General features: G+C 41.7%; 1 protein-coding gene across 2 annotated transcripts in view; it reads left to right on the forward strand.

Moving 5' to 3' along the window:
* The window catches only part of DAW1 (dynein assembly factor with WD repeats 1), a 51,687-nt gene extending 26,321 nt beyond the window's left edge, over nt 1-25,366 (forward strand). Inside the window, exons 3-11 of one of the 2 annotated variants that reach the window (XM_019657053.1) lie at nt 4,146-4,268; nt 8,521-8,620; nt 12,443-12,550; nt 14,305-14,411; nt 15,766-15,868; nt 17,114-17,228; nt 20,649-20,725; nt 22,569-22,731; nt 24,963-25,366. In XM_019657053.1, the coding sequence (XP_019512598.1) occupies nt 4,146-4,268; nt 8,521-8,620; nt 12,443-12,550; nt 14,305-14,411; nt 15,766-15,868; nt 17,114-17,228; nt 20,649-20,725; nt 22,569-22,731; nt 24,963-24,997 (931 nt within the window). In that variant the 3' untranslated portion in view covers nt 24,998-25,366. The remainder of the gene's footprint in view (nt 1-4,145; nt 4,269-8,520; nt 8,621-12,442; nt 12,551-14,304; nt 14,412-15,765; nt 15,869-17,113; nt 17,229-20,648; nt 20,726-22,568; nt 22,732-24,962) is intronic. The other variant, XM_019657054.1, reaches the window with a different exon arrangement.
* Nucleotides 25,367-25,579: the final 213 nt, after the last annotated feature.

Consider the following 25,579-nt stretch of genomic DNA (forward strand, 5'->3'; position numbering starts at 1 on the left):
GACATTTATATACCTTATGAAGTGATCACCATGAGAACTCTAGTGCTTATATAAAAATTTTAATGCAGTGTAAATGTGCTTTTTTTTTTTTTTTTTTTTTTTTTTTTTTTTTTTTTTTTTTTGCAGCTCAGCGGCTGCTCAGCTCGGGCTGGACTTGAACCGCTCTTGCTCAGAGCTCAAACTCTTGAGCGAGCTCTTAACCAACTGAGCCACTCGGCTGGCCCCTCTATGGTTTTTGATTATTAAGTTAAAAATGTAACTAATGCAGTCCTTTATTACTTCAAGTAGAGATTTTATTTTTCTTTATTATTTAACAATATTTAATAGTTTATTCTAGAATAGCTCCATATTACACTTATTTTCTTTTTATGATTTAAACATAATTATAATAAAATATTTATGTACTCAGCATATTCTAATACAAAATATCCATGCAATCTTTTGTATTCATCCGTTTGATATACTGAAATGAGTTTACTCTTGTAATATAGCTGTTTCCAGCAGATGGCACTATTTAGCTTAAAATGTGAGCTTTATAACTAACGTGACCTTGTAATTTATCCTTCAAAGGGAACATTTTTGATAGAGAGAGGGGACACAATTAATAGTAGTTACACTCTGGTAGCAGACATAAGTAGGACAATCCCAGTGCCTCCAGTTACTCTATAAATAGACTATTTAGTTTATACACATTCATTCAATAAATACTGAGCCTCCACTAGGCGCTAGATAACGTAGATAACTAAAATGAGACATATCCTGATTCTAAAGGAGCTTTAGGATTCAAAAAGTAATAATATATGCGAAAGAAAATGTTATAAATTAGTGCTATTTGATATTTTATTTATAGCAAAAATGCATCTTAAAGGCATATTGATGGAAAATACAGATCTAATTATGTTCTTATGACTATTTGTAACTACCAAATGTATCATCAGTCTTAGTAATAAAAGGTACAATGTATTTTTCTCATTTTTTCAGATATTAGATATTGTCCGTATATTACATATAATTAACACAAACTTGAATGTCTTCATTGGTTTGAAGTTAAAATTAATGAATTAAACTTAATTTTGTTTGAGTTTAAAACAAATTTTTTTTTTCTATTTCCATTGAAGGTTCTCAGAGCACACATATTGCCACTGACTAATGTTGCACTTAATAAATCGGGCTCTTGGTAAGGTTTTCTATTTCTTTAAAAAAATTATTAGAATTAATTAATTATTATTATTATTATTTATTATTATTTATTTAAAGATTTTTATTGGGGAATTGGGGGGATGGGAACAGCGCTTGGGAATTGGGGAAGGGGAACAGACAAGTTGCTGCTGTTTTTGTTCTTCAGTCTAGTTGTGGAGGACGTTGCTTCTCTGGCCCAAGTTGGCACCATCATTGCGCTCTTCCTGGGCGAGGCAGATCAGTCGCTGGCTTCAGAAGCCGCTCATGCTGGCTGCTGGCTACATACGGTAGCCCATGGCAACCCACTGCCACAGGGGCTGCAGCCTACGCCATCACCAGCGACTCAGCAGCCCAGCTCCAGGTTGAGCTGTTGTTCAGCATCTTAGCTGTGGAGGGCAGTGTCACTGGCCCTCATATATGGGATCTGAACCGGGGCCCTCTGGAGTCCCAAGCCAGTTGTTAACCATTGCGCCACTCGGCTGGCCCTAGAATTTATTTTTTAAAAGCAGTTTTAGGTTTACAGGAAAATTGACTAGAATGTACAGAGATTTCCCACATACCTCCTGCCTACACACACCCACAACCTTCTCCACTGTAAAGATCCCTCGAAGAGTTGCACATTTGTTACAGTTGATTAGCCTACATTGTCAAAGTTTATAGTTTACTTAGGGTTCACTCCTGGGTTCGTACATTGTGTAGGTTGACAAATGTATAATGCCATGTATCCACCAGTATGGTGTCATATACTGGGCTGTCGGAAAAGTCATGAGGCATTTTTGCGGTGAAAAACAGAAAAAATATGTCATGACTTTTCCGACAACCCAACAGAACAGTTTTACTACCCTAAGAATCCTCTGTGCTCTACATATTCATTTCTATTTCTATTTCTATTCTTTATTTCTATTTTTAACAATTGAGGGGTAAATTTTAAAAATAAAAGCTGTATATATTTGAGATGTACAACAGATGATTTGATATACATATATGTAGTAAAATAATTACTACAACCAAGCTAATCAAAATGTTACCTCCTCAGAGTTGACACTTTTTTTTTTTTTGGTGAAGAAAATACCTGAAATCTGTTCTTTTAGCAAATTTCCAGCATTCAATACAGTATTATTAACCATAGTCGCCATGCCTGTGCATTAGATCTCTAGACTTATTCATCTGCATAACTGCAACTTTGTACCCGTTAACCAACATCTTTTCATTCCTCTTGCTTTCCAGCCCCGTGGTATTTACTGTTCTACTCTCTGCTTCTATGAGTTTGACCTTTTTTTTTTTTAGATTCCACATAAAAGTGAGGTCATACAGTATTTTTGCTTCTGTGTCTGTTTGTCTCACTTAACATAATGTGGTCTAGGCTCACCCATGTTGTCGCAAATGGCTGGATTTCCTTCTTTCTCATGGCTGAGTAATATTCCATTAAATGTGTGTGTGTGTGTGTGTGTGTGTGTATGTATATATATCACATTTTCTTTACCCATTCCTTGACAAACACGTTGTTTCCAGGTCTTGGTATTGTGCAATGAATGGGGGTGCAGATATCTCTATGAGACCCTGATTTCATTTCCTTTGGCTATATACCCAAAAGTGGGGCTGCTGGATCATGTGGTAGTTAAATTTTTAATTTTTGAGGGAAACACCATGCTGTCTTCCATAATGATGGTACCAGTTTACATTCCCAAAGAAGTTAGGAAGAACATGCCTAGAGGAGAATGAATGGTACACTGCCTTCCTATTTAGTTGGGTTTAGAAACCAGAATTTATTTTCACCTTTTATCATTACCTCTTGACATTGAGACTGGCTTTTCAATTTTGTGCGTTTTTTGGTTTTTTTTCTGTGTTGGGATACTATCTTTCCTAAAGGAATATTTAAGGAAAAACTCATACACTATTATTTTACTTTCAAATATTAGATATCAATATGCTAATTATTCCTGTAATAGAATGGTCATGTTAAAGGACTGTTAAACTTGAAACAACCATTTATTTATTTATTATTTATTTATTTATTTATTTATTTATTTATTTATTTATTTATTTATTTTTTAGCTGAGCCATCCTGCCACTTGTTGGCAGCTCAGCGGCAGCTCAGCTTGGGCCGGCAATCAAACCGCTGTTGCTCAGAGCTCAAACTCTTGAGCAAGCTCTTAACCAACTGAGCCACTCGGCCAGCCCCTGAAGCAGCCATTTATTGAACATGTATTATGCGCCAGTCGTGTTCCAGGTCCTGGGGGTGATGGCGGTGAACCAGGAGGATAGAAAGACTAGCATGTACAAAAGAAACAATCCCGTTCTTGGGGACACATTGAAGTCCCAGAGGAAACCAGGGCAGCTGGCCTTGTGGACCGGGAGCAGAAGTTGGAATTTTCCTCTAGCTTTCTAAGAAGCCATTTGAGGAAGTTTAAAAAAATTAACTCCAAAATCGATTTGTAAGGACCATGTGTGAGCCACGACCCATTCATTGGTTTCATTTGTTGAGGCAAGAGACGGAGGCAATGGAGGTGTCGTGAGAATGACCAGGGCCGAGATGGGTTTTGGGGTTGAGGTAACAGAAATTACTAATAGATGGTGTGTAGGATGTGAGGCAGAAAGAGCAGTCAAAGATGATACTAAGATTTTATGGTCTGACCCACTGGAAGAAAAATACTATTTATCTTTTAGCGCCTCAGAAAATGGAACTGATTATTAGCATCACTGAGTTATATAATTATTTATAGTATAAGAATGATTATTGGCAGGATTACTCTTTATTTCAGCGAGTGACCCCTTTTTGGTTTTTGGGAGAGAACTGGAAAGTTTCTAAGTCAGAGGGTTTAGCTATTGCTCCCAGTTTAACTGTCTGTTCCGCACACACAATTTCCATTGTAAAGAGCGAGATGAATTTTGCAGGTAAACAAACGAGGTCTTGATTGACACACAGCTCTTCTCCCCTTGCGATTTCTTTCTATTCCGTGCGTTAGCTTCATCACAGGAAGCTATGACCGGACGTGCAAACTCTGGGACACGGCGTCTGGAGAGGAGCTTCACACGCTGGAGGGCCACAGGAATGTGGTTTATGCCATAGCGTTCAACAACCCCTATGGGTAAGAAAGCATTCACTCATTCACTTATTCCTATTAAGCCGTGAATTCATGTGTTCACCTCTCCCTCCCTCTATTGGGGGAGTGGAGGAAGAAGACAGAGAACTAAACTTTACTGAGTGCCTGGCGTGTGCTTTGAAAGCCTTTGAAATATCTCCTTCAATGCTCGAAAGAGTGTGGCATCGATATTGCTGTCCTCATGTAAATGACACAAAGTTCAAGTCCCCTTCCCAGGATCAGACGGTAGTAAAGAGGACAGTGAGAGTCCCAGCCCAGGCAGGGCTGGCTGTACCCTTGGACTTTCCTGACAGGCAGCTCCTACTGATGTTTATGGCACTGGGCTGATGCGTTAGGAGGAGGTGACACACCTACACAACATGTTTACTTTGTGTAGAAGCTAGTCTATGGTCTCACTGGGTAGAAAAGAAATGCGTATAGCTACATGCTAAGTACCAGCACCAAACACAATAGAAGCATTTTTAAACCAATGTGTCGTTAACCCATTCAACAGATGAAGCACCGTTCTCTGCCTGTCCTTCTGCACGGCACATACTGACACCCTTGGCTCCCTGAATGCGTGTAGCCATTGCAGTGTAGGTTAACAGTGCAATGCTTATCTTCTCTGCCCGCTGGCTCGGTTCTAAGCCCACCAAGAGTCAACTTATTTGTCCATAAACCTGCTATGTTTGATGTGCTTTCGATTTGTAATTATGTAATTTAGTATGAACTTAACAAAATATTGCTTACACTAATGAAATATGAGTGTGAAAATAAAGCTGTTGTTTTCTGTGAGAGTATAGAAGAGGTAAATACTTGAAAGCATTGTTACTAAATGCAGTTGTAGATGAGATCAACGTAAAAACTAGAAAACACATTGTGAACATTTAGAAAACGTCTGTACTCAGGTTGTTCTGCAAGTATGCTTAAGTGATCATTCATTTGAAAGAAAAAATTAGGAATCGTAGAGGTTGGCTGTGGTTTCTGTAAGACAGACCATGAACTCCAATTAGCTGACCCAGAAGATTAGCAAATGAACGGGCACCTGTATATATTTGAGTAAAAAATTTTAACACGTGCGTCTCTTCACGATTGCCCACTTTGACTGACTTTTTCCATTAGCCAAGCTGGTTCAATAAATACGGCCCTTTTCCTATAGTGTTATGATGACTAGAGCAAAACAGTGAATCATTTAAAAGCTAAGGATCGGATAACCCCCCTGGTAAGGTCTTTAGGGGTGATATGTGGCTAAAGCAGTAGTTTAGGAGGGACTTTGTCAGGCTCGCCCAATGGCCCCAGGCTCTCTAGTGAACATTTCATGTTGAGAAATGGAAGTGGGGGAGGTCAGCGCTGTCTGTGTAGTTTGAGCTCGGTTCTGCAGGACTGAGTTGCTACGAAAGGTTTGTGAACAAAGGCATCCCACAACGAGTGCTATTTCAGGGTTGCTCTGGCAGAGAGTGGGGAGCAGAAGGTTTGGGGGTGGGAAGAAAGACGGGGCAAGGGGATCAGTTAAGGCAGATAAAAGAATACATGTGTGAGATGATGGAAACTTAGTCTAGGACAGTGGCAGAGGCAATAAAAGGTATTTTATAAAAATCTGATGCACATAGAGTAGACATTTTATACCACAAAGTTAAAAATCTCAGTATCTATTAATAGTTTGCTAATGTCATCGTAGCTTTTGAAAATGTAATATGCACTTTTAAAACATGTTAATTGTGATGGCACAATCAAACTTAATTGGTACATTAAAATGATTAAATATTCCAATTAACTTACAGGAAGTTTAACTTTGATGTATGCATTTTTTTTACATTGTAGAGAATGATAATGCTTACGATACTTTATTATACCACCTTGTGGGAGAGAAAGATTTTATTGAAATTATAAATGATACTATTTTACCTCTAGTATAATTCCTGCTTTTAATTGCAGTGTTATTTGAAGGATTTTGAAAGTATATTTTTTTATAATACCATATCCTTTAATAGTCTACCTAACAGACGTATTTTTGGATATCTATTTGAGAATCAGGCTTTTGGAAATGGAGGAACAGTCCTCACTCGTTTGCCCTCCTGTTGGATTGTACCAAGAACCCCTGGTGAAAAATCCACTTGTCCAATTACATAGTTATTTGGTGATTTATGTGTGGGCTAGAGCATTGTTTCTCACTGCACTTTGGGGCATTGGGATTTTAGCAGAGTGAGTTCAGGACAGTTGCCAAAGAATAAGAGGAAGTGTGTGTGTGTGTGTGTGTGTGTGTGTGTGTGTGAGAGAGAGAGAGAGAGAGAGAGAGAGAGGAACTTCAACTAGTTTAGTGTTTATCTGTTTTATACATTAGGTCAGGAGTAAGCTTTGACTCAAAAAAGTAATTCTAAAAACAATTGGAATTAGTATTATCTTTTATAATGTGGTGTAGAGAACAGTATGTGGTAGAACAAAAATTGATGAAGAAACAGCAGCAACTTGAAACTGACATGCTTTAGGTGCAGGAAGGATGGGAATGGAAGAAGGGAAATGATGAACTCACAAGGCCTTCTGTGTATCTTGAGCAGAAGTTGCGAGGCAGCCACTGATTGGACATGCCTGAGACTGGACACTGCAGCCGAGAGCCAGAGCAGCCTGGGTGGAGAGCCAGCCTTGTGTGTTAGGATGCTTTGGGTGGGGGTGGGTGGGGATTTCCCAGGACCTTGAGTAAGTGGATGGGAATTCTAGGACAAGCTGTCCTTGGAGCGTCCACAAGAAAGGCCCTTGCTGTCCTTTAGTATCAGAGACCACAGAAGTCCTATGCAGTCTGACAATTAAGTTCGCGAACTTGTTACAATGATGTTGCTAACCTTTTTCGATATCAGAGGGATTATTTATTATGAATTTGTACAAACTGGACAAACAGTTAGCCAAGTTTACTATTTGGAGGTGCTGAAAAGGCTGTGTGAAAAAGTTAGACGACCTGAACTTTTCGCCAACAGTTCATGGCTCTTGCATCACGACAATGCACCAGCTCACACGGCACTGCCTGTGAGGGAGTTTTTAGCCAGTAAACAAATAACTGTATTGGGACACCCTCCCTACTCAACTGATCTGGCTCCCAATGACTTCGTTCTTTATCCGGAGATAAAGGAAATATTGAAAGGAAGACATTTTGATGACATTCAGGACATCAAGGGTAATACGACGACAGCTCTGATGGCCATTCCAGAAAGAGTTCCAAAATTGCTTTGAAGGGTGGACTAGGGCTGGTGTCGGTGCATAGCTTCCCAAGGGGAGTACTTAGAAGGTGACCGTAGTGATAGTCAGCAATGAGGTATGTAGCACTTTCTCAAGGATGCGTTCGCGAACTTAATTGTCTGACCGCGTATGTAAAGCGGCCTGAGAACAAAGGAGAGGAGTGAGGCGTTACTGTTAGTCTGGACAAATATGAATTCTGCAGCTGTGCTGAGCACTTATAATTCATTTGCTTTGGGATACGTATTTTGGGTCTTAAGGTCCCTCACATTTTTTGAATAAGGAGCTTGCACTGTAAATGATGGTCCCAAATTGGGTGAGCATTTGATGACTTGCTGTAAAAGACAGCTAGGGGTCAGGGATAAAGAGAAATGCTTTAGTTCCACAATCAGATGTTAAACAGGCTAGTCCTCCTGCCGGCTGGGTGTGGACAGTAGCCCTGCTCCACAGTAAATATGGGAAACCTTGTCTGAAAGGGGCTGAAGTGTTTATCTTGTCTCCTCTCAAAACCCTCTTTCTTGTTCAAAGACCTTGTTCAAATTGGAATAACATAGCTATCAGTTTCCATAGGAGATACTCTCTGCCTAACTTCTTAAAACTTTATCTAGCCATATGGTTATTTGGACTTACATTTTTTTCATTGTTATTCTTTTAAATTCAATGCTACCTTTTGTTTTAGGAGTTCTACTAACAGAATTTTTCTGTGTTGATACTACATATATTATGCAGTATGAATTTTCATTTGTTAGTAATTTTCTAAACTAAATCTTACCATATTCATTGTATTAATTTAAAATGTATTTTTAATTCCAAACATATACCTTTAATGTAAAATACTTAAAATCAAACATATAAACTGATGCTATTAAAAAATTAGACCTTTATTTTCTTATCCACTGAAACAAAATAGGATTGCTTATTGTTTTAAAAGTAAAGTCAATTTCTGTATTAATATCTTTTGTCTTATTTCAGTGTGTCATATACTGTGGTTGAATTTGATATCAAAATATACATTTTTTTTATTTAATCTTAGTGACAAAATTGCCACTGGGTCCTTCGATAAGACTTGTAAACTGTGGAGTGTAGAAACGGGAAAATGTTACCATACGTTTAGGGGTCATACAGCAGAAATAGTGAGTATATTGATTTTATTAATTTTTTTTTGTTGCTGTTCCTTTGTTTTATTTTACTTTTTTAAAAAAATAGACTTTATCTTTTGGAGCAGGTTAAGGCTCACAGCAAAGCTGAAAGGAAGATTCAGAGATATTCCCATATACTCACTACCCCCTTCCCGTCCCCTCCATCCTTACGCACACAGCGTGTCTCATTTTCAACACCTTCCACAAGAGTGCTGGCGCTTTTGTTACACCTGATGAACCTACATGGACACATTGTTACTATTTCTTTTTAGGATTCCATTATGAAAGTAGTGGTTCCATTTTTAGAATTAATTTTAAAATTCTATTCAGTGTGTTAATTCTCAATGTATTTTATGCGGTGCCCTTGACATAATTTACAAACTACTCTAGTTTTAATATCTTGCAGATATCCTGCATCGACTAAGTAGACAGGTAATAGGATAACTATATGAGTACAATAGCTGACCTGACTTCTTCTGTTCCATCAATCTGACTCGATGAGGGTTGAGGAAGCTCTTAAAATAGCTTTTGAAATAGCTTTTTCAAAATATCATGTAAAATATTTAGGCTGATTGTTTTCTGGATATTATTAGAACTCCCATTTGCATAAACAGTCTGATACTCTAAATAGCTTTGACTCTTGCGAAGCCCTTGCCCTTGGCCAATTCTATGTTACATCTTACAACAATTAGTGAGATATTGGCACCCTGTGGAATAAATGATAGCTTTTAAAAATAAACAGGCTGCTTATTTTAGGAGTAAAATGTATTTATAGTCAGCTTTTAAATTCATGGTATTTCATCCAACAAGAGATCATGCTATGTTCAAGATGCTTTGCTAGACACTGGGGATATTGCAGTGAAAAATTGTAACCGACCCTTAACGGTGCTCAGTGTGCACGAAGCACTGTCCTAAGCCCTTTACATATTAGCTTGGTTTTGCCTCTTAACAACCCTAAGAGGGAATTATCTTCCCATGTGACAGTCGAGGATACTGAGGCATAGAGAAGTGCCTTGTCCAAGGTCAAACGGAAGACATAATCCTTGTTCTCATAGTGTGGCCATGTTTCCACACTCCCTTGGAATTTTGAAAAAGTGTTCTTTATATATAGTTCTGAAGAAGACAGCCATAGTTTTCATGGTCAACAACGTCAATCCAGTAAATATTTGCTGAACATTGACTGTGTGTAAGCCCTGGCCTGTGTGCTTGGGTACCAACTAGAACCAGACCTAGTTCTTGCCCTTCAGGTGTTTTGCAATTTAATAGAGAGAGTCAAGGTGTCAAGGAATAAGTTCAAAGACACATTGTTGGTGTGCTAGAAGTTGGCAGGGAGTTCACTGAGGGCATAGAGGGGAACAGTGAAGTCTCCTTGGCCAGGAGAGGTGTTCAGGAAAGACTTTGCAAAGAAGTGGCCCATGTGTTCCCAGCAGAGGGACCCGCACTGGCTCAGGGTACACAGTGCATGCCTGAGAACGCACGTGGCTCTGTGTGGCAGAGCGGTGCTTTCCAACCTTCCCCTGTGATGACCTGTGCAGAATATGTTAATATGGATTTGCAACGCACTGGGGAGAGCTGCCAGCTGCCCAGGATCAGAGGTGACGGGCAAGGATTCCTTGTGCTGCCCAGCTATGTGGGTTAAGGGCATCAGTGTCGTGGCAAACCCGTAACCCATTCAAAGCCAGGCCACAGGGTATGTGTGGATTGAAGTGTGTGTGTGGGGGTGCACACAAGGTCATATTATAGATTTATAGGGTCTCATGTGCTATGCTAAGGAATTTGGACTTTACCCTGTAGATAATGCCAGATTGTTGAGACTTCCCAGCTGGGAGATGGCAGGATCAGCTTTGCTCTTTGGGGAGATCATTTTTTGACAGCATGAAGGACAGATGGGAGGTCGGGAAGCAGGGGCCAGTGGGGGACTTCGTTGCAGTCTAGACAAAAATGATGAAGGCCTGTCATGAGGCAGGTGAGGAGAATGTGAGAGAGTTGGTAGTGGGGGGAGAAGAACTGGGTTACCAAGTAGATATGAGGCAAGAAGGGAAAAACGGGGGCCCAGGATAACTCTATGACTTCAGGCTTGGATGACTAGCAGTGCCATTTGCCAATTCTGTACATGAATGAGGAGGAACAGGTTTTCTTCCTATGACCCGTGTGCCTTAGACAGGTTGACACAAGCTGCCTGTGTGAACTGAGCATCGAGGTCTGCGAAGGAGACATAGATGTGTGAGTCTCTGGCACCTGTTTGGCAGTGGCAGTAGAAACCATCAAGCAATTGAAATTTCCCAAAGGAAAAAGCAGAGTATGGGGAGAAGACTAATGGAACCTTGGGAAGATGAAGAAGAGGAACCTTCAAGTGATATGAAAGAAGATAAAAGAATGAAAACAGAGGGCTGTCAAACTGTCAAGAAGGAAGAAAATATCAAGAGCCTTGGGGAGGTTAAGTAGGAAAACCGTCCCATGCCTCTTGGGTTGGACATTTAGCGAGAACGGTTTCAGTAGAGTTGAAGAGAGGAAGACGGGCAAGCAGTGAGTGATGGGAGGCTATTTTTCCAAGGAATGTGACATAATATAGAAAGGAGTCAAGGAAGGGTGTGTTTTTATGTGGAAAAAGCTCATGCATATTTAGACTGGGAAAGATCTAGTCTAGAAGAAACGAAAAGCTGATGTACACGTCTCCCCAGGAGTGCAGCAGGAGGGGTCTTAGAATGGGCAAAGGGTCCCCTCCGAATCTGAGGTTGAATGAGGGGAAAGCGAGGGCCAGTGAGGAAGTTCCCACCTGATAGGTGAGTTTTCTCAGGGAAGTTGTAGGAGGCCAGGTTATCTGCTAAGGCAGGACGGGGACGGGAGTGGGGACAACCGCGGAGAATGGAGAATGTATGCGATAGAGGCATGTTAGGTGGTGGGGGGGAGGGTGGGGAGTGGCACTGCGGACACAGTTGAGGACAGAAGACGTGAGTGAGCAAAACGGCAACCTGCTATGCTTTCTTCAGCTGTCCTGGCTGAGTGATGAGGTAGGGAAGGCAAATACAGTAGATTTAAAATAACTGATATTATTATAAAATTATCTATAATTGTAAGATAAAATCCCAGCTTGATACACATTGTTAGGAGTCTTACGGAGGGTGCAGTTGAAGGATTGAACATCACTGGCAGGAGTGATGTTTCCAGGGTGTCGTTTGAATGGAGGATGATGGACCAGGAGAAAAAGGAGGAATCTCAGTGAGATGGAGGACACCCTGGTTGGAGAGGGAGAATGGTAAGGAAGTGAGAACGTTGAAGCACTGCAAAAAGGTCACTAGACATTGGTGCATTGGTAGTGAGTCGCCTGAGAAGGTGACGCCAAGCTCTAGGGTGAGGCCATGGGAGTGAGTATGAAAAGGCGCTCAGGGTCATGGGTCTGGGGGTATTGGATGGATGGCCCACACGAAGGCCACCTAGGACTTGGAATTGAGACTGTGAGCAGACAGCTGAAGTCCTTGGTAAGTGAGGGGGGCATGATTGAAAGAACTGTGATGCCAGCAACAAGGAAGATGGAGATACATGGCATGACTCTCTGAGGTGATGGGTTTTGTCCTCGTTCTGTAGTCCGGAAGTGGTAAAGGAGCCAGTGTCCCTGCAAGCCTGAGCTGGGTGGCATGGGCTTCAGGATTCAACCCGTAGATAGCAGGCTACTTCTATTTGGTATTTTGTTGAGTATTTGTACAAAGAATTAGGCTGAATCTGCTAAGATAGTTACATCCTAAAGCTTTTTTTATATAAAATTAACAATTTAAAAACTCTGTCTTTCTAAAACCCCTCCCATTTCGTGTAATTCAGGTGTGTCTATCATTCAACCCTCAAAGCACATTGGTAGCTACTGGAAGTATGGACAAAATGGCCAAACTGTGGGACATTCAGAGCGGAGAGGAAATATTCACGTTAAAGGTATGTTAATAATGTTAATAACCTCAAGAGTTTTGCATTTTTATTAGCCATTCCTTAGAATAAGCCTATTGTTTGCGTTTGCTTTTTATTTGCATTACAAAATTAGCTCTTAAGTTTAGAAGATGTTTTTGAGCCATTGGTTTTCAGATTAGAGCGAGAGAGTGTTCCAGGGGCTTTGCCGGCTGCTCCAAAATCAGATGGATGTGCTGGGGAAGCCAGGAGACGAAGCCATCTTTGTTCTGACTCCCTTCGGCCGATCAGCCATACCAATGATAGCTCAAGCCCTATCGTCACTGCCTGGCTAACCGCGAAGTAGGTGGGGGCTGGGAGAACTGGGGAATCCGGCGAGAAGATGCCTCAAAGCAATGATGGTTAGCACGCTTCTCCTCCACCCTCCAGTCTTAGAGGCCTCATGTATTACCAAGCCTGACCTGACGAGAGGCGAGTGGCAGGAGGGGAGGCAGCCGGAGGGCACTGCCCGCAGCGTGGGTGCTGGTGGTGTGTCTCCCCGGGGCCCATCCGTCACCACCACCGCACGTCCAGCACCTTCCTATGACCTGCTGCCGTCCATTTCTGCCCAGCCCAGCCCAAACTAGCAAACAAAAAGAGGGGCAGTTCTCCATGGCCGTCAGCAGGAACTGTTGGATGATAAATCCGTTTTTCTGATCCTTTCAAATGATAAGTGACTTTTAAAAAAAAGTGGGGGAGACCCCTTTCCTAGGACAGCTTTTTCTAAGGAAGTTAAAAAATGGACTTAAAAAAAAAAGACAGAAAAAAACCAGTTTTTAACTAACACCAAGGGCTTTTCTTTCTTAAATCAAAGTGACTAGCATTATTCGTATATGCATCCTCTTTCTGACCTCCGTTCTCATCGTTTCTGTGGGTCACTGCCTCTGCCTCTTCCTTCAGACAAAAGCCCGAGCATTCAAAGGGACCAGTCCTGCTCAGCACGCCTACCTGTCTGCCAGCAGAGAACACATTTGTTTTGTGTGATCAGAATTTTAATGTTCAGTTACATTTAACTTTTTGTCATTTGGAATCAACCAGAAATTTCATTTGTAAACAAACTGTTGTATTACTTACACAAGGAATTATGTGAGTTTACTTAAATCATTAGGAAAATGAGGGATCTCCTCCGAGCAGAATCTACTGTGGAAAGGGGCTTCTTGCCATTGTCTCAGACGTTTTGATTCGTCAGCCCTTGATGGTAACCAGGGAAAGTCAGGCCACAGGGCAGATATTTATTAATCAATTCATGTTAAATTATTGTAAGAATTTCTTTTCTTTTTTGAAGTTATTAACTTCCTCTCACAAACTTGCTTTTCTTCTGCTTGTCGTCTACTATTAGCCCATAACCCACAGGCCTTTAGTGTTCCAAGACAATGTGACAGAAGCCTTCTGATTTCACAAAACATGCCTTACTCTTCTCAAACAAACAAGCAAGCAAGTCTCAAGGTTCAACTCAAGGCTTATTGAGTTAAAACAGACTTGCTTTCAGTGTCTGCCCATGTTTAGCAAACCTACGGAATTGTGCAGCCATCACCAAAATCTAGTTTTAGAACATTTCCATCACCCCAAAAAGAGGCCTCATGCCCATTTGCAGGCGCCCCCCAAGTCCTACCCCAGCCAACCGTGAATTTCTTTTTTTTCTCATGTAGCTTTGCTTTTTTCTGGCATCTTCTTTTAGTCTCTGATGTTGTACCTTTGTAGTGCTTGCTTTAAAGATACACACAAGAGCGTCTGTTCTGTTTTAGGGACATTCGGCCGAAATCATCTGCTTGTCCTTTAACACCTCAGGCAACAGGATCATCACCGGGTCTTTTGACCACACCGTTGCAATATGGGACACTGCGACTGGAAGGTAGTCTTCATATTTAAGAACTGTCAACATGAGTCAGAAGGTTAAGAAGGCTGTCTTGGTTATTTATTAGTTTTTGTTTTGTTTTGTTTTTTTTATTGGGGAATTGGGGAATAGGAACAGTGCTGGGGAATTGGGGGAAGGGGAACAGACAAGTTGCTGTTGTTTTGTTCTTCAGTCTAGTTGTGGAGGACGTTGCTTCACTGGCCCAAGTTGGCACCATCATTGCGCTCTTCCCGGGCGAGGCAGATCAGTCACCGGCTTCTGGACGGCCACTCACGGCGGCTGCTGGCTGCTCACGCTGGCTGCTGGCTACACACGGTAGCCTATGGCAACCCACTGCCACAGGGGCTGCAGCCTACGCCGTCGCCGGCGACTCACGACAGCCCAGCTCCAAGTTGAGCTGTTGTTCATGTTGTTCAGCATCTTAGCTGTAGAGGGCAGTGTCACTGGCCCTCATATGTGGGATCCGAACCGGGGCCCTCTGGCATCCCAAGCCAGTTCTTAACCATCACGCCACTCAGCCGGCCCTATTAGTTTTATCTTAAATGTATCAACTGTATCCTGGATTCCACAGGAATAGGACTCGCTGAAAGCAAGTTGTGTATTTCGTTCTTTAATGATATTTCTGATCCACGAAAAATATGTGACTTCTCAGAATTGTGAGCAAATAATGCCAAATAGAAGCATACAAGAGGAATGGTAGTAATAGCCTGGTTATATAGCTGTTATTTATTCCATGTGCTAGGTAATCAAATTTCAATGGCTTGTCATTATGGTCGGCATGGATATCATGAATAAATAAAATCTTGGCTAATTCCCCAAATTTAATTTAGTCTGAGAACTTCAACTTCCTTCCTAATTATTTTTGGTCCTAGTTGCTAAGAAGTTAACTAAATTAGCTTATTTGTGTTGTAAAACTCCACTCTTGGCATTGTCTGCATTTTGATAGAAGGGCTAATTATCGGGGGGTACCCATCAAGATGGGTACAGCAAGAAACGAGAGTGAGGGAAGGGCCCTGCAGATGTCTGACGGGTAGTTTCTCAACTGCCAGGCATCCACTCATCTGGTGTAAGAATACTTCCAGAATTTCAGACGACTCCATTACTTTTTTACCCATGCCTTTCTGAAGTGTTGTCTTAAGTTACATTGTTATCTTTGATTGTTTAAATTTAAGTATATTTTTGTGGAAACAAAATTCGTAGTTGCCACTTTTTGAGCTTCAGCAAAACCATCTTAATCAAAGACAGTGTTTTGCAAAAACTAGAATCCATACTCTGATGCCAACGGGCTGGCCATCATTGCGTGTGTGCATGTCCTGAAGTAAGGCGTCTTTGAATCATTTCCATTTTGCAGGAAGGTGTACACGCTAATTGGGCATTGTGCTGAGATCAGCAGTGCCTTATTCAGCTGGGATTGCTCCCTGATACTAACTGGCTCTATGGACAAAACCTGCATGGTGAGCTCCAGAAATTGCTTTGCTTTGTCATTCTCAAGTCTGTGCTTTTTATTGTCAGATATGCATTGCAACAGTAACACATTTCAAGCTGCTGTAAAATGAAGATATTAATTTATAAATAATAACTGGTAATTTTTAAATTTCAAGTTTCTGATCCCCCAAGTTTAAAGGAATTATGATGTGGTGAAATAATTTTAATTGGTTCAAATGTACTAGAAGATCTTATACTAAAAGGCACGTTGTTTTTGTTCAATGTCCCTCCATTTATTAAACGTTGATCAGAGTAAACTTTAAAGAGTCTCTAAACAGTGTTTCCCTGCCTTTCAGTTTTTGTTACTAAGAGCTTATGCTCTAGAATTATATTTGATTATATATCACATGTTTTACAGTCTTTTTTTTTTTTAAAGATTTTATTGGGGAATTGGGGGAGGGAATAGCGTTGGGGAATTGGGGAAAGGGAATAGACAAGTTGCTGTCCTTTTGTTCTTCAGTCTAGTTGTGGAGGACGTTGCTTCACTGGCCCAAGTTGGCACCATCATTGCGCTCTTCCCGGGCGAGGCAGTTGGTCACTGGCCTTTGGATGGCCGCTCATGGTGGCTCATGGCAGCTCACACTGGCCACTGGCCACTCACAGTAGCTTATGGCAGCCCACTGCAGCCTACACCGTTGCCTGCAACTCAAAACAGCCCAGCTCCAGGCCGAGCTGTTGTTCACCATCTTAGCTGTAGAGGGCGCAGCATCACTGGCCCATGTGGGATCCGAACTGGCGGCCCTGCTGCTCAGAGCTTGTGCTCCAATGCCAATTCTTAACCAATAAGCCACTTGGCCAGCCTAAATATCTTATAGTCTTAATGTACTTTTCATTTCCTAGCATTGTAGTTGTAGGTCAAGCTCCTGCTCATTTGGTGCCCCTGTTATGAAAAGAGGACACTTCCACTCCAATCAGTGAAGTGTGCACATTGAGATTTGTCCCTAATGTAATGGCAGATTTGCAAAACTCATTCTAAATATCTGTCTTGGATCCTCTCTGTGTCCAAAGGGTGCCTTGTTAGATGGTTGGCTATAGTCTCTAGTCACAAATCAAGGTAAAATTAACAGAACGTGTGAAAATTATACACATGATTTTGGCACAGTTAGTTAATCAGCTATAAGGATGTCATAAAGTCTACTGCTTTGCACTCTAGACAGGAAATCGTAGTTTTGTCTTTCTCCTCCTCCTCCTCTCCCTCCTCCTCCTAATCGCAGCTGTGGGATGCTACAAGTGGAAAATGTGTGGCAACATTAACAGGCCATGATGATGAAATCCTAGACAGCTGCTTTGATTACACTGGAAAGCTTATTGCAACTGCTTCTGCTGACGGTAGGTCATCTGCCCATACATTTAATCTGGGGAGGGGTTTATGCTTTGCTTGATAAACATGTAAGATTCTACATGATAGAGCATCTCCCTGGTGGGCAGCTATGATGGAAACTCTATCTGCTCACATTTTTGGTGTTCATGTGTGTCACTGCACTATGTCTGTACCATGCTCTTGATAACCACATGCGATGCTATATAATGTGTGCATCATCTCCTTGACAACCACATCTGATGTCATGCTAGGTCATCATCACCCCCTTGATCACAATATGTAATGGCACATTTTGAGTCATCTCCCCGATGTCCATGCATTATGCCACACTAGGTCGACCTCATCAACTTGACCTCCGTCGATGGCCCTAGAATACATCTGCATTATCTCCTTTATAACCACACGTGCTGCTCTACGATGTCTAGCAAGTCTTCATGATGAACTTGTGTGATGCTATGTTACACATCATGTTCCTGATTACCGCGTATGAGTCTATGCTATGTCTGTGTCTTTGTCATCTTACTGATAACCATGGGCTGGTGTGACACTTATGTATGCCTAACTCCAGGAAGACCACATATGATGCTGCAGTACATCCATGTTATTTTCCTGTGACCACGCATGCCATTATGTTACTTTGCCAGTGATTCATTTTAATTATCCAGTCTTTATTTCATCGCTGTCTCCCTTTTCAAAACTACGTTTGCATGCTTGTTCTCTCTCTCACTAGGACTGTTCAAAGGTGACCCTTTGATCATACATACAACTTCTTTCTATAACCTGGAATATACCCAGCCTGAATCTGGACATTTTTATTATTTATTTTTAATTTTTAATTTTTTAAAGATTTTATTGGGGTATTGGGGGAGGGGAACAGTGTTGGGGAATTGGGGAAGGGGAACAGACAAGTTTCTGTCCTTTTGTTCTTCAGCCTAGTTGTGGAAGATGTCGCTTCACTGGCCCATGTTGGTATTATCATTGCGCTCTTCCCGGGTGAGGCAGATTAGTCGCTGGCCACTGGGCAGCTGCTTACAGCAGCTCACATCTGCTGCTGGCCAGACTCACTGCAGCCTATGCCATTGCTGGCGACTCACGGCAGTCCAGCTCCAGGTTGAGCTGTTGTTCAGCATCTTAGCTGTAGAGGGCACAGCATCACTGGCCTTCATGTGGGATCCGAACCGGGGCCCTGCTGCTCAGAGCTGGCGTCCCAAGCCAACTCCCAACCAACGCGCCACTCAGCTGGCCCACAATTTTATTTTTAAAAGTAACTGCTTACTTTTTTATCTTCTCACAGATCTTGTCTTTTAAAAATCACCTCTTAACTGGAATTAACCTGCCCTTTTCATTTTAAATATCACTCTCATTTACACAAAAAAGTCCATTCAACAAATATATATATCTGAAGTACGGTACCTAATTTGTGCCCGGAGTTGTTTTAGGGACATGGGATATATCAGTGAACAAAAGACACAGGAACCCCTGCGCTCGCAGAGGGGGACACAATGACCAATGCCATGCATGTGTTTTATATGGAATGTTAGATTATACAGAACATTAAATTATGTGGAATGTCAGGAGGTGGTCAGAGCTATTGGAGGCGGGGAAGGCAAGCAGGGATGTGAAGGGATGGATAAGAACCAAATGCAAGTTCAACTCTAGTTTTGTTTTCTCTACATTCTTGTATTTCCCCTATAGCAGGGGTCGGCAAACTGCGGCTCGCGAGCCACATGCGGCTCTTTGGGTACGTTCCGTCTCAAAAGTTCGCCGACCCCTGCAAGAGCCAATCCTGTCCCTTGAAGTTTTGCGAGACCTATGTAACAAATGACATCACCACTATGTGAATAATATGCTTTAAAATGTTTATAAGTGAAACTAGGATAGTTTTATTTTCATTTTCACTTTTACTTCAGAGCCACATGTACGTACCCGAAGAGCCGCATGTGGCTCGCGAGCCGCAGTTTGCCGACCCCTGGCAGCTCTTCCATCTCAAAAATTTGCCGACCCCTGCCCTAGAGTGATTCTTTTCTTTCTTTGTTTGATAAGACATTACTTCAAAAAGCTCTTTTTTTTTTTCCTTTTGTCGCGTTTTGTAAACCCCCCTCATTCTGTGCTTCCTAAGAAGCCTTGATGTTTAGAGCAACCTTTTCTATCTCTGGCCTTTACTCCTCATTCCCGTCTTAAAATTGGATCTCATTCCGTCGCGTCAGTTACCTGTGCAGGTACATCTGTTTCTTTATATCACCTTTTTATTCCTCATTGGAATTACTCTCAAGGCTGACTTTTTTTAGTGTCTTATTTGTATTTCTCTCTTTTTAAAAAAATTACAGTTTCAGATGATCTTATTTCTGTGTTTTCTAAAGTTTAAAAATGCTTTTTTTTGTTAATGTAGAGTATTACTCTCTGCAGGATAGTCTCTCTTTTAATTAACAAACTCTTAAAACAAGTTGGTCACTTTCCTTTAAGGCTTTTGTAATGTCCCACTAAGTAGCAAGTTTTTCTTTAATCACATTAATCCTAAAATAACAGTTTTTATCATTTTGTCTACTTCATCCTGAATTTGACATGGTCAGAAAGGTAAGTAAAAACATTAAGGTATTTTGCTCTTTTTGAATGAAAATTAAATAACCAGAATTTTCTATCCTTGATCATTTTACCTCTATGCAATGCTATAATTTACAATGAGAAAGCATCTTTCACCTGGCCAGATAAAATTTAACATTTTTACGACAACAATTTCAGTACTGCTGTTTTTCTTCCTCTATGCTTATTTAACTCCTCCATTTCTTAATTCCAAGGAAATATATATGCTGCTGCTTCCATCCATCCATCCATCCATCCATCCATCCATCCATCCATCCATCCATCCATCCATCCATCCTATATCATTTATTGAGTGTCTACTATGAGCTTGATACATCTGAGAAGGGGAGAATACAACAGGGAACAAACATTTTGTTAGCTCTTTCCATTGAAAAGGATTTCCTAGTGCCTGCTGCTCTTTGCTCACTGAGTGGTGACCGCTCTTTCTTGTTAGGGTGGACTCTTGTACCTTCCACAATCTTAGACGCATATTTGGTGTATGATGCTCGTCTTGCAGCTTATTTCAGCCTCAGCTTCTGAAGACTTGTTTTGATTCCTCTTTTTTCCCCTTTAAAATCTTTTTTCTTTCTGAATTGCTGCCTCTCAGCCTTTTCTTCCTTGGAACCTATTATCTCTTCACATGAGTTCGGGGCTAGAGAGGTGGTCCATTTACTCTCTTCTCACTGCAGGCAAGAAGACAAACCCAGCAGAAAGCTGTGTTTCAGAGGGATAGATGTTTAGAGAATTTAAGGCATGTGGTTCAAAGTTCTGTATTTCTGATTAATATATATATATATATATATATATATATATATATATATATATATTTCCCTACTTCTCTCAAAAAGGAACAGCAAGAGTTTTCAGTGCAGTCACAAGAAAATGCATCACCAAACTGGAAGGTCATGAAGGGGAGATTTCAAAGGTGAGTAGCTTTCTTATTTGGAGCAATTTATTTACGTTCAAAAAATAGACAACATGTTTAGTATAAATAGGTGTATTGGTACCAAGGTACTAAGGTTTTTTCCAATTATCTCATTCTTTCTAGAAGCCACTTACCTAAAGACTTTATTTTTAAGTGTGTCCTCAAGCTCAGCAAAATTATTTCTAAAACCTTTCAAAAACTATAAACAGTGTTCTCTGTAGCCATCAGCAAAAGGTTTAGTTAGCTGAAAATACTTATTAAAGCTCTTCAAGAAGCTTATGCGATGCTTTTCCTGGTTCTAGTAGACAACACAAGTTTATATTATGCAAAAAACATGCTGTGTAGTAAGTATCACGTGTTCTGTAAATTAGATGCAATCGAGGATGTATTTCATGGAAATATTTAACACTCAACAAAGTTTAAAATGACCTATTTTGAAACTCCAAAGCTGTAGCTTAGAATTTCATATAAACTCCTCCCAAAAGCTTATTCACAGAGCAGGGACATCCAGTCAGTGACCTGAGGCTAAGCTGTGTCCTCAAAATTTCAGACAAGGCTGGGATGTGATGACTCTCAGCTGCCAGCTCAGACCAGTTCCTTGGTCTCCTCCCTGAGATCAGATTTGCTTCTTCCTTAGAAAGCATTAACCTGATGCCTTCACATCTCTGAAGGCTCCCCATGGTCCCCAGCTTTGCCCCCCGCTGTGCTCTCAGCCCTCCTGCATTTGTGTACCTGCTGCTGGTGGTCCTTGCTGGCACGGGAGGACTGCTCTCCAAGGCAGTGCGGGAAGGGGGATGGAGGAAGTGTGGTCATGGCAGACAGGCTGAAGAGAGAGCCAGTGGGTCAGAGTCCTGAGTGTCTGGCGTGGTAGCTATTGACATGTCTGGCATGTCCTACTCAACAGTTCTGCATCTGTTTTTGTGTGCATGTGAATATAAAGAGTTCTCGGACTCTATGTTATTGCATTTTATGCTTAAAGGATATAATGCTGTTTGGATTGCCACCCAGTTGTGGCATTTCCAAAGAGTACCAAGCCAAGGGTTCATTCATTCATTCATTCATTCATTCATTCGGCGTAGGCTTTTTGAGAGCTTCCACTGTGATAGTCATTGCTCTTGGCCCTGGTGACACAGTGATAAAAAAAAAAAAAGACATGGCTCTGCCTTCATCAAACCTTTCATCATAGAGGGGATGGCACAAATCACTGCCTTCTGACAATTTGAAAGGGTTATAAGCACGGCCCCCTGAGGAGTGGAAGACCCACGGGTTTCTTTGACTGCAGCTCAGGTGCTGTTTGACGATACCTGGCACATCGGAGGCACTCAGCACATATTTATGGACAGTGCTGAATACTGAGGAGAAATAGACAGAACGTCCTCTCTCACATGCCCTGATATTCGCATATTCTGTGGCACAGATTGAAGGATGAACTGTATGCTTTGATGACAGAAAGTTGGGCTGCAGAGGTGGCATCGGGATTGGGTATCGAGACGCCCAACTTGTGTTCTCATCCACTTCAGAGCTCTGCCTCTTGGTTTGCATGGAGAAAGACGCCACGAGTCTTTAGAAAGAAGTGGGTGGGGAATACTCAAATTATAAGGATGCCCTGGTCTCTATCCTTAGAATCGTGAGGGGGTAGGCAATTCAACTTTCCTGTCTCAATTTTCATATGCACATGTTAGTCCCTCAAGTATTGTTCCCATCACGAAGGAACTGTTCTGGGTGGGAATAAACACTCGTACCAGGCTGGGAAGGTGTGAGGTGCATAGTAATGTCCTTCTTTTGCTGATTAAAAATATTTATTATGCAAACCTGTGATGGTATTTTTCTTTCTCTTTTGTAGATTTCTTTCAACCCCCAAGGGAACCGTCTTCTAACGGGCAGCTCTGACAAAACAGCGAGAATCTGGGATGCTCAGACTGGCCAATGCCTCCAAGTGCTTGAAGGGCACACTGATGAAATCTTTTCATGTGCTTTCAACTATAAAGGCAACATAGTCATCACAGGTAGGGGAGACATGAACACCATAGATTTCATTTTCCTTTTAAGTTGGCTGAGTTCCTAAGCTGAATACCAAAACGGAGTTCACCTCCCTCCTACCTCTCTTCCAGGGTCCCTGGCTCATCTTGGTGGGTTCTATATCTGTTATTTAATTTTGGTTGCATTGTGGAACCACAGAAGTGAGCTCAACCACCGATTGTAATGCTTTGTGAGTTTTGAATTTTCGTTGCCTAGACAAAGTGAGGATTCTGCAGCCTGCCTTGCTGGTTACTACATTTCCCCAGGCATTGTGCACTGAATGGTTAATATTCAGTCCATGTCAGTTAAATTTTAGTAGCTGAGACAAGCCGGGACCCGGTTCTCCCCAGTTGGGCCTGTAACCCATGAGGGGTTTGCTCTTTGACCGATGTTGTTTTCTCCTTGGATGTCCCCCACCAACGTGCTAATATTTAGGGAAGAGAGCACGGATGGAGCATTTTTCAACCTTCAACAGTTAATTGTGAATGAACCACATTAGCAACAATGTATAAGAACTGGATTGAGAATAGGTTAATGTGGATTGCAGAAAGGAGAAAAATGACAAGACTATGGTACAATGTTAGTGCCAGGCCCCTGGAAGGGCCTTGCCAGGGAGTGTGTGCTACAATGCTGTGCGGCAGAGGTGCCCTAAGAGGGCGCAGAAAGCCCAGTTGCCCAATTCTCAGTGATTCCCATTGTGGTAAGTTGAAAAAGTTGCTGAACTCATGTAATAAATTCAATGTCACATACGCAAGGTTGGTATATTGCCTAATGATTAGGTAGCTTCGTAGTCATACAACTTCAGGGGTGCTAAGCACAATCTCCCCTTTTGCCCTAAAGTACCTCCCCTTTCTACTAAATGATGGATGCCTTCTGAAATTGCAGGTTACTTTCTTTGGATTTATGATTTTCACATGTTACTAAAAGGTATCTACTCCTAAAACAATGCCATAACGAGCCATATGTTTTTGGTGAACACAATATCAGATTCTTCCCCGTGATGCGGAAAGAGGCAGGAGGCTGTGACAGAGGCTCAGGAGGCTCTTGCAGGGAGGTGCTGCCAAGCTAGGCAGAAGGGGGCGGGCCCGGCGGGCAGAGGACCTGCCTTTCCTAGTCCATGTGTTTCTTCGTAGGATGCTCTGCGATACTTGTTCCCGCAGCCCGTGTTCACAAAGGGCTGGAAAGCTCACGGAAGTAGCGTCTGTGCCTTGTTTTAGTGCTGGCACTTAAATTCCTGAACGCTTTTAAGGAAGTATGGATTTATTTAGTGTGTCCCAAAGCCCCAAGGTGCTAAATACTGGCCTGCAGGACGACAGAGCCTATTAGAATGGGGGTGACCATCCTGCCTCGTCAGCAGCAGAGCCATCACTTTTTTGAACTGAGCTGCCCTAGTTTCTTGGCCGACAGTGTCTGCTGTGCATTTTTTTCACTGAATGCCTGAGGATGGGCTGAGAATCACACCTGGAAGAAAACTGGCCAGTGTGGTCGTTACATTTTTAAAAATGTAAGGCACTTTTTATAAGGTGGAACGTGCAGTTTTACAGGCTTTCCCAGGGCACACAGCTCACAGGCTTCTTATACTGATGCTACGTGCCTGGCCTCTGAAATGAACTACTGCAAGGGTTGTCATTTCCACAGATGGAATGTGAATGGTGACCCTCAGGGACGAGCATTTCAAGGCCACTTTGGAAGAGTGTCTGTCATAGTAGTGGGGAGTGTGGGCAGGATGGAAATTTCACACTTTGATGATGAGAAAAACCTATTGACCTTTTGATATGTTCCAAAGTGGAATGTGCTGACCCCTCATAAGCTAACACCCAAACCTGGAGATGTTCAAGTTCACTTTCTTTCCACCTGGTGGCTATGTTTGAGGGCAGGGCAGGGGGAACACGCCCAGGGGAGGGGCAGCGTCATTGCAATCCCAGGTCCTCTTCAGCTCTCTGATGACATGGACCTTGCTGGTGTGGGCAGGACGTGAACTTGCCCAATGTAGAACTAACAGGAATCATGCGAAAGAAAAAAAGGCAAAGAAAATAAATGAAAAGAGAAAGACTCTCACTCCCAAAATGCCCCAGCTGAGTGGCTGAGCTGGGCAGTGAGACTCTCGCACACTGAGCACATTCCTGACTATCAATGACCCAGGAAATGACAACTTGTGTAGGAAGAGAGAGTGAAAAAAATATAGGAAGAAATAACGTCGTGATATTTGTCTTAATAGGCAGCAAGGATAACACCTGTCGGATATGGCATTGACTGAAGAAAGCCGGTCGTGAGCAGTAAGACAAGAGCTGGGGCTTCACAGAGGGCCAGCCAGCTATTTTGATATTTCATGTGGTTTTTCCTTTATTTCTTTTTCCCACAAGTCAACTGTTTATACACTGTCCTTAGCTCCACAGACATGGCCATTAAAACTGATGAAGTTACATCATTTCTTGACATTATTCGATGGAGGTGACAAGAAACAGCGTAATGTTTGGCATGTGTCCCTGGCGATTTCTATTTTTGTTTTATTTTTTAATAGCATCATGAGACTGATAAATGAAATCAGAATAATTTCACAATGTGTCTCTACAAAAGTCTACTTTGGAGGCTATTATTATCATTTCTGTTGAATAAAGTTTTTGGAGAAAATTTGTTGTGAGTTGTACATTTATATTTATGATATGTGTTTTTATGGGGACATGCATGTTAGGAATTTGATTAGAAGTTTTATTATTTAGTTAATTATTTTACTGTTTGCAGCTAAGAATGAAACAGGTAATTGTGGAAGAGAAGCTTAATCTTTCTTCTCTCATATTCAAGAATATACCCCCCTTGACCTGCTCCCCCCCCCCC

The sequence above is a fragment of the Hipposideros armiger genome, unplaced genomic scaffold, assembly GCF_001890085.2.
Source record: "Hipposideros armiger isolate ML-2016 unplaced genomic scaffold, ASM189008v1 scaffold_273, whole genome shotgun sequence".
NCBI classification, from domain to species: Eukaryota; Metazoa; Chordata; class Mammalia; order Chiroptera; family Hipposideridae; genus Hipposideros; species Hipposideros armiger.